We start from the raw sequence: 14,961 nt of genomic DNA on the forward strand, positions 1-14,961 counted from the left end.
GTGGAGGGAAATGTCCATGCAAGCGCGGGTCATATGGGAGAAAATCATTTGTTAGGGTGGGTGGATGTTTTATGGGGCAGGTAACAGAGCAACTTCTGTATTTGACATAAATGATGTGATATAGTTGGGCTAATTGCCATTTAATAAACAAATAAGGGTCTACTTTGTGCCAAAAATATGTGATTTGAGTTACAGACAAAAAAGTGCAAGGCCTACAACCATCCCCTGTGTCCCATATTTGTTAGTTTTACGCACACAGCCAAGTCGATTCTCTACATAACTTCTACCTGTTGTGAGGCTGCACAAACACAAACAGGCACCATGATGATTGCTGTAATAAAAAGAAAAAAAAAAAAAGTTCCATCTGAAAACCAGCCTATCATACCCGGGGGCAACCTCAACCCAGCGGTGGACAACAAGAACCAGATGTGCCATTGTAATTCTGTTTCACAACAACCGTCCCGTGACATACCGATGCAGAAGGGGGTGGGGGGGGGGGGTGTCACGTGGCCCCCGCCGTTGAAAACGGAGAGGTTTTTATAAACAGGAGCTGCTCACACAAACTGCACCGCAGTCCAGCATCTGCACACACACCGGTTGTTCACCTGAAGAGCGAGAGGATGGACGCAGCATACAAGAAAGTGAATGGAAGCTACGGCCCAGATGCAGAGAAAGGGGACCAAGGCACAGGGGTAAATCTGACACCTGATCTGTAACTTCAAAACTTTTTTTTTGTATTTCTAATAACAAATTAATCAACTTATTTGTGCTCCTTTGTCATGATATGCTCACTTTAAGCACACAAAAAAGCAAATTATTGAATATAATGTTCCATCTACTACATCAAATATGTGTGTTTTAATGCAGCGACAGAGCAGAGGTAGCTGGAATATTCCAGGTAGTACAGCAGACAAAGCAGGGAAGTGCAAAGTTGCCTGACTGATTTGAATGGGGGTGGGGGGGAGCTTATGTTACAGAAAAATGGACAATAGTGCTGTCATAGCAAAAATATGGACCCTGCAAAAAGACAAATTATAAATGATTTAGAAAAAATATAAGTAGCCTGGATGAAAAGAATATAATAATGCAACTATTAATCAATTAATCAAAGTCATATTTCATGGGAAAATACCTTGTTCCAGCTTCTAAAATATGAAGATTTCCTGCTTTTCTTTGTCTTATGTCAAAGATAAATAAAGTGTCTTTGGGTTAGTGATTCAACAAAACAAGCAAGATGTCACCTTTTAGGTCCTGGGAAACTTATCTTTCATTATTTTCTAGTCATTTTATAGTGAAAACAAATAATTAATAAGTGAAAATCAATGTCAGTTGTAGCACCAATAAAAGCCCTCTGTTTACATATTAAAACAATCTGTGCACTGCTCTTGAAGTTAATAAACAGCAATCTGGACTGTGCAGGAATTTCTACATCTGTAATATATTCTGCTCTGCTGTGACACACCTGCAGAGGACATTTTTCGATGAGTTCATGTTGTTTTTCTCCAGTGTTTAAAAAAAAAATCCTCTAATGTGCAGAGCATGTGGTCACTACTGCGGCAAAGGTCCGTGTCAAAAGGTTAAAGGTGTGAAAGCTTGGAGCTATAAGATCCTTAAATGCGGAATGTCATAGCTTTCAGTTGGATTTCATGCCTCGTACATGTTGCTGTGCTCAAACGCAGACACACAAACCCAGATCAAACAGCAATAGAGTGATTAGAAAATCTTGTTTCTCACAACTGTGGTGTTTTGAAAGCTTTGCAGCCCATTCAGCCCCTAGATTTATGGGTTTAAAACGTGTGTTTTATCACAAGGAGATCAAGATAAACTATTAAAGTGATTTATTATGTAGTCTCTGCAGTAACTGTAGTATTAGCTGCTCCCCTGAGAATCAACTTGTGTAAAAAATGCACATAAGAGAACCCGTAATTTGTGTACGACTCCACCTTTAAGCCCTGTTGTTTCCTGAAATGTGTCTCTCTGCAGAGGAGAAGGGGATCCATGTATCTGGAGGAGGAGACCGACAAGAAGTCAGAAGTGATCTCCTGCATCTTCTCCCTGAAAGAGGAGGTCGGAGCTTTGGCCAGGGGCCTGCGGCTCTTTGAGGTACATTTTCTGACCGACAGCTGACGTACATACAGTTCCATTTGTTCAGGAGGTTGCAGTTCAACACCAATCAGAGGATGCAGGAATGCTACTAATCCACTAACCACTCCATAATGATAGTTAAAAACACATTTTAAGAATTTTCTTCTAGTGGCTAAGATTGTCTGTACATCTAACCTCAAACTAATTATCTCTGTTGTTTTAAATTAAACAATTTAGAAATGAATGAGTCAGAGGAAGCCACAAAAGACCATTTTCCAGATAATTAAAGAGTACAAAAGAGACTAAATATGCTGGAAGTTTAAATAAATAGCTTCACATTTTGGGAAATAAACTTATTCACTTGTCTTGCTGAGCAGATGGAAGCAACGCTCATGTCTGTCTGTGAAATATGAAGCTATAGCTTAGCATAAAGACTGGAAAGAGGGGGGGAACAGCTAGCCTGGCTCTATTAAATGGGAATTAAATCCACATAATCCATTTAATGTATAATTAATATTATTAAAACATGTAATACCATGTTAATCAGGGAGCTTTAGAGGTACTTGTCAGGTAGATTTGTCACCTTTGGAAAGAGTCAAGATAGCCGTTTCCAGTCTTTATGCTATGCTATGCTAAGCTAAGCTGGCTCCTGGTTGAATTCTCAGTTCATTTAAGTTCATAGTTGAAGTTACTGATTAACATCAAACAAAACAAGCTGTACGAACAGTGCATTTATTTAACATTGTTAAGATATTAATATATTCCAGTATTACAACATCTAGTTCACCATTTCAGCATTTTAATTCTAACAGACAAAAGTAGGTTATCATTATTATCTGTAGTTGTTTCGTGCTCGTGACCTTTTATGGACTTTTAAAGACGGAGACCAAACAAACTGAGCTTATCTCAGATGTTTGTGTATCAGTCATGTGCAAACATGACAGGCGGCTCTTTCAATCACTAACCTCCTCCTCCACCTCCAAGGTTTCTATAATAATGAAAACTGGACTGCTCAAAAATTTTGAAAACAGGTGATCTCTCGCTTGGAGTCCACAGAGGTGGAAAATAAGTATATTACATTCACTAGAGTACTGTATTTGCACTTTACTGGAGCATTTTTATTTATATTTAAAATTTCTACTTATAATAGTTAAAATACTTGACAGTTTAATAAAAAAATACTTATTGTAGCACTGTTGAATACTTTGTTACTGAACAGCAGTATTTATCACCTTATAAAATGATACATGGCCAAAGATTAAACAACCCAATATTATATAAAGTGGTTAAACTGAATCCACCATAACCCGCTGCAATATTAAAGGGATGCTGCACTTTCAGAAAGTTGGAGGAATCATGTGAAAAAAAAGTTTTTAAAGATCAAAATCAAAAGGAGCCGAGGCCAAGATCCTGCCTTTTAGTCCCTATAAGGATCCTACATTTCCCATAATGCAACTCTTATGGTGTCTGTAATTATGGTGCATTCCAGACAACTCAGAACTTGAACATTTCCAGCCTCTTATTAGAAAAAATTACAATGGCACACCAAATTCATCTAGGATGGATTTGTCGAATACAGTGTTTGTATTTGGCTGGTGAATAGAACATTTTGATACCTTAGAATGAAAAGTATAAAAATAAAATAATATGGCATCTGTTACCTCTTCCATTGTTATTCCCCCCTCTGTTTGCTTTATACAAAGAGCCTGCACTGCTGAGAGTTCACTTGTGTGTACACTTGCCAAAGGAACATCAGTTTGTAACGGTTAGCCATGTTTTTTGTTAATGTTTGGCGTCGTGCACCCGGATCGCTTAGAGGTTCGGAAGCTGGAAATTACAACTTGGAATATTCAAACTTTGACTGGAATGCAGCCTTAGACTCTGCTTTCCTCCAAAAAAGCCCACATCTTTAAATCTCCACACCTCCAGTTTGTAATGCAGACTTTAATGAGGAGTAAAAATGTAAGACTCAAGCCCAAACCAAGATAATCCATCATCACCAACATCAGGGTTATTTTTTAATTTCCCAAAGCTCACTTCAAAGCCACAGAATACAATGTACAAAGGTTTTCACAGCCTGTGATGAATAAACTGAAATCCAACACACTGATGGGATCTTCTTCCGATACTCGAGTACATTTCTCTGATAATACTTAAATTTGAATCGAGTAGATACAATGCGAGTTCTTCTACAATATGGTTCTGCTCATTTGAGTTAAGGATCTGAAAGCATGCAACCACAAGAAGGTCATTGATTAATGTGCGTGCTGTGTTCTATTCTCTTTTATTGATTAAATCTGCCTGTGAGTACGTGACAGGCCTTGAAGTAAACACAGATTGGCAGCACCTCCATTGTTTAATCTTCAACATGGACGTCATATCAAGGTTCAGGTTTGCTCTTCTTGCAGCCAAAGCATAGATTAGGTCTGCTGAACTTTTGGAAAGAAAAACAGTTCCAAAATGTGCAAAACATCTCGAGATAAAAGATGTTTTAGGTTAAAGAAAAACATTTCTCGGCCATATGCAGGGGGTGGAGCTGTGGGTGGATTAGCCCCGTTCGATACATCAAGTATGTGCCAAATGCTGCTTTCCAAATGCAGCAGTAAACATCAGGATCCTCTTGAACCTATGAGCTTGCATTTTCCCGATCCTCCCCCTGCTCCACCCCCCTCCTCCTCCTCCTGTCTTCTACTTTCCAGCTGTTTTATAAAACAGGCCAAATGACCCCCAAACCATCAACATACCCACACCCCTCCCTCACAGCAATGTAACACATAAAAACACCGCTTTAAAGAGAACACGCTGCAGTACGTCCTTGTTTTTCTGCTCTGTGGCTGAAAAACGCCATCGAACCATGTGCTAACATTTAGCCGAGCAGCATCCATCACGTGTTCATTTTTCATCTTGTGAACGTCTAAGCTCCGTACTTCAGAAAATGTGAACGTGAAAACTGCCAGACTGTTTGTCCGCCTGGGACTCAAAGCGCATGTGACACGGCGGTGTGGTTATCATGTGACGATTCAGAGCCACGGGCCGACCTTGACCTTGTGCCTCAGCCTGGGCGACAGGGGGGTTAATGTCACCTGGCTTACAGTGGAGGGACGGCTCAGAGGGGTACAGAAATCTGACAACATGACCCCTGCATCCTGTTGGGTTTAGGATTTTGGGTTGGCTATGTTAAGCTGGGCCAGGTCACTAGTAGCACACATGTTGAAGGATTTCGAAGGATTTTGTGCACAGAAACAGTGATATTATTGAACCTTTTGAGCTTATTTTCTAAGAGCAGGGATGTTTCCAAAACTGATAAAATCACCTAATGTTATTTTGACCGCAGAAACCCAAAGTTCATTGTTGTTAATGCATTGAATTTACACTTATCATTACATATTTAGATGCAGCCCCTTTTGCACAATCCATATCTCAATTTTCTAAAAATGTTTATTGTATTATTATTATTAATAATAAAAGTGTAATTGTCTAATATATTTGCATCTATTTCCTTTGTAACTGGCATATATTTAAAAGAGGGAAACAATGGGTTTTACTTACATAATGGTTTTATAGATCATATTTTGTATTTATGGGGAATTATTACAGTCATTAAGTGGAATAATTGAGAATTTTAATCGTTTTTCTTTGATATTCTTTGTAAGCTACAGTAAATCTGCTGACTGTTAACAGATAACGGCACATCATAAATAGCAAGTCATCTTTTCTTTGAAATGCCAACCTGGTCTCAGTCCTTCGTCAATCCTATAGTCATTCCTGGGGGATGCGGGACCATATGGCCCTTAAAAAAGCTGTTATATGTAGAATGGGATCCAGATGGGAGAAAACGGGAGGCCCTGCTGCTCACGCCCTCCTCTTAACTTAGCCTATAGTAGACAGAGAACAACACACTCCCTCTCCCGCCCCAAAGTTACGAAAACAAAAACTTTTTTATGGTAATTGCCACTTAAAGATAGTCACGGTCTCCAGCACGAGCTGGAGCCTCTCTGCATTTTGGACATCAAGAGCTTGTGAGTTGCATCCAAATAAGTTTGGAAACATCCCAAGGCTCTTGTGTTCATTCTGCAGAATGAGAGGAGAATAAATGCTGGCAGGGCAGGATGATTTATTTGACGTTTTCGCACAAAATCACCACAATATGTCCTGAGTAGCTTTAGTATGTGAGTCCAGTCTCGCTGGCTCAGTTTCAGTTTGCAGAGAGAGAGAGTTCAAGGCAGCTCTGACCCGAGGTTATCGTGGTGAATCTGATCAATAGCCATCGATGAAGTGACAGCACAACGCCCTCTAGTGGTGGAACGAATGCTGTGCTGCAGCCTGTTGCAGCAAAAACATTCACTGTTATCGATCTAACATGCATGTATTTTTTATTTTTCCACTTCGTTTAACCTTTTGCAACAAATTACATTACTTTTTATGTAATTTGTTGGAGACCAACAGATTTGACATAGAGCTCTTTAAAACAAACAAATATCAACTCAGGTCTCACCAAGGTCTATTCTTCTTCTTCTTTTTCTTCATTTCTGTGGGCCGCAGGAGAAGGGCATCAACCTGACGCACATTGAGTCCCGTCCGTCGCGGATGAACAAAGACCAATACGAGTTCTTCATCAGCGTGGACTCCACCTGCTCCCAGGCCCTGGACGAGGTCATCGACGGCCTGCGTACACAAATCAGCGGCCACGTGCATGAGCTATCACGCAACAAAGAGAAGGACACAGGTTAGTGAGTGTGTCTAATTGCTGTGCGAGGATGCACTCTGAACAAGATGAGCATGTATCCTCAACACGATGAAAACAAAAAAAATGACATGCTCCACATGGGAGAGGATCTGTGTTTTCAATTAGAATAAAATGTCAACCATGTTGTTGATTGTTTAGCTCTTTGTTTTAAGGTTGAGGACAGTTTGTATCAGTGTACTCTCTGAAAACATAGTACGTAGTCACATAAAATAAGCAATAAATTAAATTAGATACAATCTGCAGACGCCCCTTTATCCACATTAATCTGATTTATTATAGTAAAATCATTTCGATCTGCAGTTATTTTGTTCAAAATTGTTCCTCAACTTGAAGGAGTATTGCAACTTTTTTGTCCAGGTTATTAGATCCATAGACTACATAGATACCCTCTTAACTAGCACTGAACATGAAGTACAGCTGAGGCTGATGGGAATGTCATTAGTTTAGCAGGTTGTAACTGACACTACATGAAAAGCTAGGAGAAGTTATTACAGGAGAATGTGAATGTGTGTGCCACATTTCATGGTAAAAAGTCAAATATTTGTCAAGATATTTCAGTGAAAACCACAAATGTCACCTTGATTGTGGCACTAGAGTAAAAGTAAAGGAGACACCCAAGTCAATAGGGTTCATCCTCTGGGGATAAGGAATATCTTTATCAAATCTCCTGCTAATCCATCCAGTAGATTAAGACATATTTTTCTGCATAAATGAAACTTTTGACCTTCTGGTGATGCTAGAGGAAAAGTCGGGGGATCACCAACATTATTAGGGTCCATCCTCTGGGGAATATGCACGCCTGTGCTATATTTCGTGGCAATTCATCCAATTATTGTTGAGGCATTTGACAAAAAAACTAAACGGTCAATCTCATTGTGGCACTAGAAGAAACGTAAGGGGCTCACCAACATCCTTCATCCTCTGGGGACCATGAATGTCTGTAAAAAAAAATTATCACTCAAATTGTTGTGAAGATATATCAGTCAGGGCCAAAGTGGTGGACAGACAGACTGACTGACTGACAGAGCCACACAGCTAGTGTTGCTAAAAAAATCAAATAACATGAAGATCAGTTCAGATGAAATGGTCCATTTATCAACTGAGCACAATGTCGGCTGCCGCTTTATGACCCTCTAGCCAGACTGGGTAATGGACAGCCAGCGTCGCCGATGAGACGGATGGCCAATCGCCCATATCTCGACCCCTTTATTAGTTGTTTCCAGAATGACATTAGTTTAGCTACTGAGGAACAACAGGCTAGGCAGAAACAGAGGAACTCTGTGTCCTGGTTGCAGACTAACACAGGGCAGGAGAACATGCCAAGGTCACAGCAGGCAGAGACAGACAGGGCCACCATGGATCCTCCTTTGACCTCAGTGTAGACACTGTGGTCTGCTGGTCAGGGTCAAGTGGACGAGGGGATGTTTATGGCCTGTTTTGGAGACTGCCTGTTTATAGAGGAGCCTGGCAGGGACATATTGTCTTCCTGGGGCCTCAGGCTGGACCACACTGCACAAATGTGGATTAATGGTGTGGGCCCCAGTGTCATAAATCCATATGAACAAGCAGATGACCCTTGATTACTGTTCTGCTGTGTCAAAATGGCACTGAAAAAAAATTTCTATAGGCAAAACATTTTCTACAACATCAATTTGCATTTTACTCATTTATATCAATCAAGAATTATACAATATCTGTGCTGCAACAGTTATTTTCATTGTCGATAAGCCAAAATTATGTCTTCAAACGTCTAAATTAGTCCAACCAACAGTCCAAAATCCATAAATATTCAGTTTACAATCATATAAAACATAAGATAAGATAAAAAAGTAGCAAATCCTACACAAACAATACAAATTGTTTATAAGTACCAAACCAAGTCAGTTTCTTGCCATGATCTCTAGCTGTGATTCATTACAAAGTGATACAGTCCTGGTAATTTCTGCTCTTTAATTGTGAAACTATTTCAGGACTTATTCAATGCTGAATCAATCTCCAGCTTGTCGTTCGCTTAACTCGCTAAATTGAGGTGTTTAGAAACACTGATAGCTTACTAGCACATCTGCCAGTGTGCATTGTGTTTCGGTTAAAATACTCCATTCTTGTTTTTTACTCATTTGTTGTAAGTGTGGTTGTATACAGTGTCTCAGATGAGATTTAGAAATGCTAATCATGATGACGATAAGCGTGCGCTTAAATCAGACATCGCTCTCTTTGTCCGTCGGACATTTCAGCCCAAGACGTCACACCCTGATCCATGTTTGGTTTTTGTATTTTGTACATGTATTGAATTGCCATTTTTGTTCGGAAAAGTATCTAAGTAAATAAGGCATTATCAAAAAGTACCTTTTCTGTTGATACAATATAGAATGACTAATCACTTATTCTGCCTTAAAAAATAAACAGAATTTCTTACATTTGTGTTTATGGAAAGAATGCTTAATTCATTTGACCTGAATGAATGCATGTTGAATAAAAACACAGATTATCACTGTTTAATAACTGTTATTATTCTCCAGTGCCGTGGTTCCCTAATGACATCCAGGACTTGGACCGCTTTGCCAACCAGATCCTCAGCTATGGCTCAGAGCTGGATGCTGATCACCCGGTAAGGACTGACTCATCCATCACTGTCTGTGTGCCACATCCTGCCTCTGCATGTGTGTGTGTGTGTGTGTGTGTGTGTGTGTGTGTGTGTGTGTGTGTGTGTGTGTGTGTGTGTGTGTGTGTGTTTGTGTGTGAATACGTGTCCACTCACGCCCACATGTCTTATGAAAGACGAGGCTGTGGAGATGACAGGCTGCACTCTGCCGTCTATTCTAATGGAAACTATCTAGACACACAAATTGATGTCATTGCTTTAATTGAGCCCCTATAATTATAGATAATTGCTCCCTTTTGCCACCGCCATTAAAGCAAAATGTATTCATCATAAGCTGAAACACACTCTACAAAGGCTTCATTTGAATATGTATTTGCATGCTCTTATTAGAGACGGAGTGCATAATGCTGTCAAAGGCCACAGGGTTTAGCCTCAGCAGAGGATTTCCACTCTTTGATTTAGCTGTGAGTGGTCGGGCTGCGATCATGAGATCTAACATGGCTTTTCTTTGTGTGTGTGTGTGTGTGTGTGTGTGTGTGTGTGTGTGTGTGTGTGTGTGTGTGTGTTTAGGGCTTCACAGATCCAGTCTACAGAGCCCGCAGAAAGGAGTTTGCAGACATCGCCTACAACTACAGACAGTAACTGCTCCTAAGAATCTTTATTTTTAAACTCCAGCTCATATTTTGGTGTGTTTTTCAAGTCTGGAAAGAAGTCATGGTTATAAAATTTTTATATCTGAGTGAAAATTATCATAAACCAATAGGAACAAATTACAGGCAGTCAATGGTGGATTTAAAGGGCCTTGGTCTTTGTGTGTATAATTGAGAAGTATTATTCGCAGGCACTACAAAGAGCGCCAAACCCCATGAAATGCCCACTGTGGTGGTTCACATTTACATAGCTGTGTAATACTGCAATACTGGCAAATAATGCTGTGCTCATGCACTCTGTCGTCACGGGGAATTTTGGGAAAAAAAGAAACTCAACCAACAATTTAAACATGTTAATTAGACAGGGTGAGCAGTATGTTTGGAGAAAAATGTTGTTGTGGTGTGTAGTGTAAAGCAGCAGGACGATTCCTGATATTTCCAATTATATAATCCCAATTAATGCTTTAACCTACACACAGACGGTTACTTGAACATGCAAAAATGTAAAAATGTGTCTATAAGCAACCATACAATAAAAAAAAGAATAAGATATGACAAGAATAAAGTAATAATTTATAATAATCTAATACTTGTGTGTGTTTAAATGAAACCATTAGCAGTTCAAAACTCAAATAAACGAGTAGGTACTTTCAATCTGTTCCAGTAAGTACCAAATAGCATAATTATTTTCAAGAAATAGACTAATGGACAATATTAACTGTATATATGTAATTAGGCAAAACTGGCTAAGCTATTACGCTCTATTAAGCCAAGCTTAAAATATTAAATACTGTATGTACTACATAATAACGGATAAAGCTAATTTACACTAAAAAAAATAATTCATATGGGAAACATTTTAATTTTGAAAATCTTTAAAATCACTATTTAAAGAGTCAGACAGTGTGAGCTCAACCCAAACAACAATGAAATTGTCCTTGTTTTCAATGGAGACTTTTGGTACCCTAGTATGGAATCATTTATCTCTCTTTAATGTTGAATACTGTATTTGTTTGTTTATTTAATGTTTCATTTTATAGGTAGTAAGTACATATAGCACAGAATGCCACAAACCAAAGCATTCATACATTCTTACACAAACTTAAACAATAACGTCATGTTTTTGTCTCAGTGGTCAAACCATCCCTCGAGTGGAGTACACAGAGGAGGAAAGGGTCACATGGGGCATGGTGTTCAAGGAGCTGAAGAGTCTGTACCCGACTCACGCCTGCCGCGAACACAACCGGGTCTTCCCCCTGCTGGAGAAATACTGCGGCTACAGGCAGGACAACATCCCACAGCTAGAGGACGTCTCCCGCTTCCTGCAGTGTAAGTCCTGTCTTGTAACTGACCGCGGATGACGTGTATTATTTTTAGTTCTGTTTAATTGTGCAGTATTGACTGTGGCCCTAATACTCTGTCATCATTTTAAATGTTAAAATGGGTGAACATTAGATTTTGTTTTAATGAAAGTTAAAGAAAGTTAGAAAATTAGCATTATTTTAATGTTCTTTTCCAGTTCTAGCACCAAAATCGTGTCATTCATTTCTTTTTGGAAACCCTGGGGCCTGAATGTGGGAGGGAGGACCTGTTCAAACACCCTACTTCCTATTCCTCCCTCCCCGCCCCTCACTAGCTGCTCTTATTCAACACTCACCTCTTTCATCTCTCCGTCCTTTTCCTGCAGCGTGCACAGGCTTCCGGCTTCGCCCGGTAGCCGGCCTCCTCTCGTCCCGGGACTTCCTGGCTGGCCTCGCCTTCCGAGTCTTTCATTCCACGCAGTACATTCGTCACAGCTCCAAGCCCACATACACACCTGAGCCGTGAGTGTCTGGACTCAATTTCAAAAAAGGAGGAAAAATACATTATTTTTGTGATGCTAAGGAGTGGTTTTTTTTATTTATTTATTTATTTCTAATGCAGGGATATCTGCCATGAGCTCCTGGGACACGTTCCACTGTTTGCTGACCCTAGTTTTGCCCAATTCTCACAGGTAACTAAGTGTCCTAACAGTGACAATAATACAAAAACATAAATAAAACAGTAAGCTCATTATAGATTTCTTTAAGCATTGCACCAAAAGTAGCAAAAATACCTATTATGCATCTCATATATATTGACTATATAATATGTAATAGCAGAAAACTGCAGTATTGGTTTTGCTCATTGATATATATACTGTATATCGAATCTATGTTTAATGAAGACAAATTAGGATTCGTTTATTTTCGAGACAAAAATCTACGTAATATTTTCTTTATCAAATTGAATACTCCTATTTTATTTCTAAGGCAGGATATAAACTGTGCAAAACAATGCAAATCACCAATTTGAATCTTCACATATTTGTATTGCAATATATCTTTACATTCCTGGAATATAGCATCCCTCAGAGGATCAGTGAAAGGTTATCTTAAACAAATGCGATTCTGTAACTTTTCATTTTCTAATCCATATGCTTTGGTTCCTTGTACAGGAAATCGGTCTTGCCTCCCTCGGAGCCCCTGATGAGTACATTGAGAAACTTGCTACTGTAAGTACATGAGGATCAATAATATTAGAAGAACTACTCTGCAAGAGGCAGCTTCTAATTCTACTTGATTTAGATCAACTGCTTCTAAACCTCTAAACCATAAGATAAACATTGTTAGACAGGGATAAGCAATGCAACAGATGCAATGTATAGCAGGGCGGCTAGCTGGTTTGAGCCCCAGCGGCAACTATAAAGTAACAGCAATATCCACAGTTCGACTCCAGGCCATGGGACTTCGGTTGGAAGGCTTATCCCTCTTTCTCCTCATGTTGTCTTTTTATCTCTACGATCAAATAAAGGTGCATGGAGGGCATGTTCTGTAGATTACCTGGAAAGACTTGTTGCTAATGTCAGTTTTCATTGTTGTGAGCAGCAGAAATGAAATTGTATTGGAGCGATAGCGTAAATATCTCAAAACACGAGCAAACCCACAATCATAAATGTGATTTAGGTAAACTGACCCTTTCAATCTCAGGGATCTCTGGGGTTTGTGGGTTTCAAAGAACCCCCGCTGATCACCTCTAGATCAGTGCCCTTGTTTTTGTAACTTCTTGCCTGGAGTTTGGTGTATAGATCATATTTTTATGAAACATGTGTGTGTCCTCAGGTGTACTGGTTCACTGTGGAGTTTGGCCTTTGTAAGCAGGGCTCAGAGATCAAAGCATATGGAGCTGGCCTGCTTTCATCGTTCGGAGAGCTGCAGGTAAGGGGGGGGCAACACGTGTGTTTGAGTCATAGGGTCCAAGAAAACCTGATAAAAACAAATCTGTACATCGCACAACTCGCGGACCCCCGCAGCAGCAAGATAAATAGTTGGCTTTCTGTGCTTTCCTACGTCCCGCTGACCCCCTCCATCTGTTGTTATAACACGCTCACCCCCGTTGCACAACAGCAGCGGTGCAGGCAGTGGGTTAGTGGTCCACTCGGGTTCAGGTTTAATGGGTCACTGGGGGAGTCGGCCTCTCTGCCCACTGGGGTGCAGGGAAAAGTGGTTCAGTGGGAGCAGAAAGAGGATGAGCCGCTCGCTATTGAGGTCACAAGTTACATCAGCGTCTGTCTGCAGAGGATGTCCACTCTGCCAAGTCACATCAACAAAGACCTGAATCATGCTGCACTTCCTGTTTACCCATGGTTATGATGGGAATAGAGACACTCATTGATACATTTATTTTCTTTCAGTACTGCTTGACAGACAAGCCCAATCTCCAGCCTTTTGACCCCGACAAGACCAGCCTCCAGAAATACCCAATCACAGAGTACCAGCCCATTTACTTTGTCGCTGAGAGCTTTGAGGACGGTAAAGAGAAAGTCCGGTAAGGAAGCGGTTCGTGCTTTCCTGCACATATACAGTAACTTTATACAGAATTTGTCTCACAGTAACGTCTCTCTGCCCTACAGGAAATTTGCATCCACCATCCCCAGGCCTTTCACAGTGCGCTACAATCCCTACACCCAGAGCATTGAAGTGCTGGACAACACCCAGCAGCTCAGGAACCTGGCTGACAGCATCAATAGTATGTAGTCGAAGCAAAGAGTGAATAGAGTAGTTTTAGGTTGCTCTGGTTCATACAGACATCTAGTTTTAGGTTTGTTTTATTTTATTCTGTTTATTCATTTTGTTTTTCCTCTTATTTCAGGTGAAGTGGGGAAATTGTGCGAAGCCCTGCGGAAACTTCAGTAACTTTTCAGCACACGAAATCGAGCCGAAAAACTCTCTTCATTTCCTCAATGAAACTGTCAGCTTGCGGTTCTGCTTAGCATGCGCACAAATGAGCTTTCTCTGTATTAAAACAAATATGCAAAGTCAAATAACAACAATATTACTGTAATCCAATTATTATTTTAGTTAAGTGAATAAAGTGTAGTTACCTATGTAGGATAACAAGGAATAAGGAATGTTACTGTCCATATTATTATGTTATTAAGAGTTTTTCAAAATAAGAGAATAAGTGACTTTAATGAATTTAAAATCCAATATGTAAACATCAAATTGCTTTTAACGTGATGCAAAACAGCTGAAATAATCAGTTTTTTTTCTATGCATTTAACCTTAAGGCACACCGAGAGATAATTTTTGTTACTAGCTTTCATTGTGCTCGGCTGAATGAAATGTTTTGTATATGCATGAAAGATTTTAATGAAAAGAAATAAATGTTTCTCTTCTTTCCTCCTGTCGTTCATATTGCTAATTATTTCTCACATATCGACTACTATTTTTTATTAAGTATTTATCCATGTGTTTGTAATCATCTTTAACTCATCATGTAGACAGGCTGAGGTATGAACAGATAATGAATGATAATATAGTAAAACACAGATGAAATAATATAAAATTATGTTATAC

The 14,961-nt window shown here is 39.7% G+C and overlaps 1 protein-coding gene across 1 annotated transcript; it reads left to right on the forward strand.

The window, feature by feature from the left end:
* The first annotated feature begins 523 nt into the window (after window positions 1-523).
* On the forward strand, window positions 524-14,784 carry pah (phenylalanine hydroxylase). Its single transcript, XM_051392836.1, has 13 exons — window positions 524-692; window positions 1,984-2,103; window positions 6,628-6,811; window positions 9,352-9,440; window positions 10,005-10,072; window positions 11,217-11,413; window positions 11,772-11,907; window positions 12,008-12,077; window positions 12,561-12,617; window positions 13,225-13,320; window positions 13,797-13,930; window positions 14,016-14,131; window positions 14,255-14,784. Exons 1-13 carry the CDS (start codon window positions 621-623, stop codon window positions 14,296-14,298), a joined length of 1,383 nt encoding a protein of 460 aa, XP_051248796.1. The 5' UTR covers window positions 524-620; the 3' UTR covers window positions 14,299-14,784.
* The last annotated feature ends 177 nt before the right edge of the window (window positions 14,785-14,961 follow it).

This window comes from Dicentrarchus labrax, unplaced genomic scaffold, assembly GCF_905237075.1.
Source record: "Dicentrarchus labrax unplaced genomic scaffold, dlabrax2021, whole genome shotgun sequence".
NCBI classification, from domain to species: domain Eukaryota; kingdom Metazoa; phylum Chordata; class Actinopteri; family Moronidae; genus Dicentrarchus; species Dicentrarchus labrax.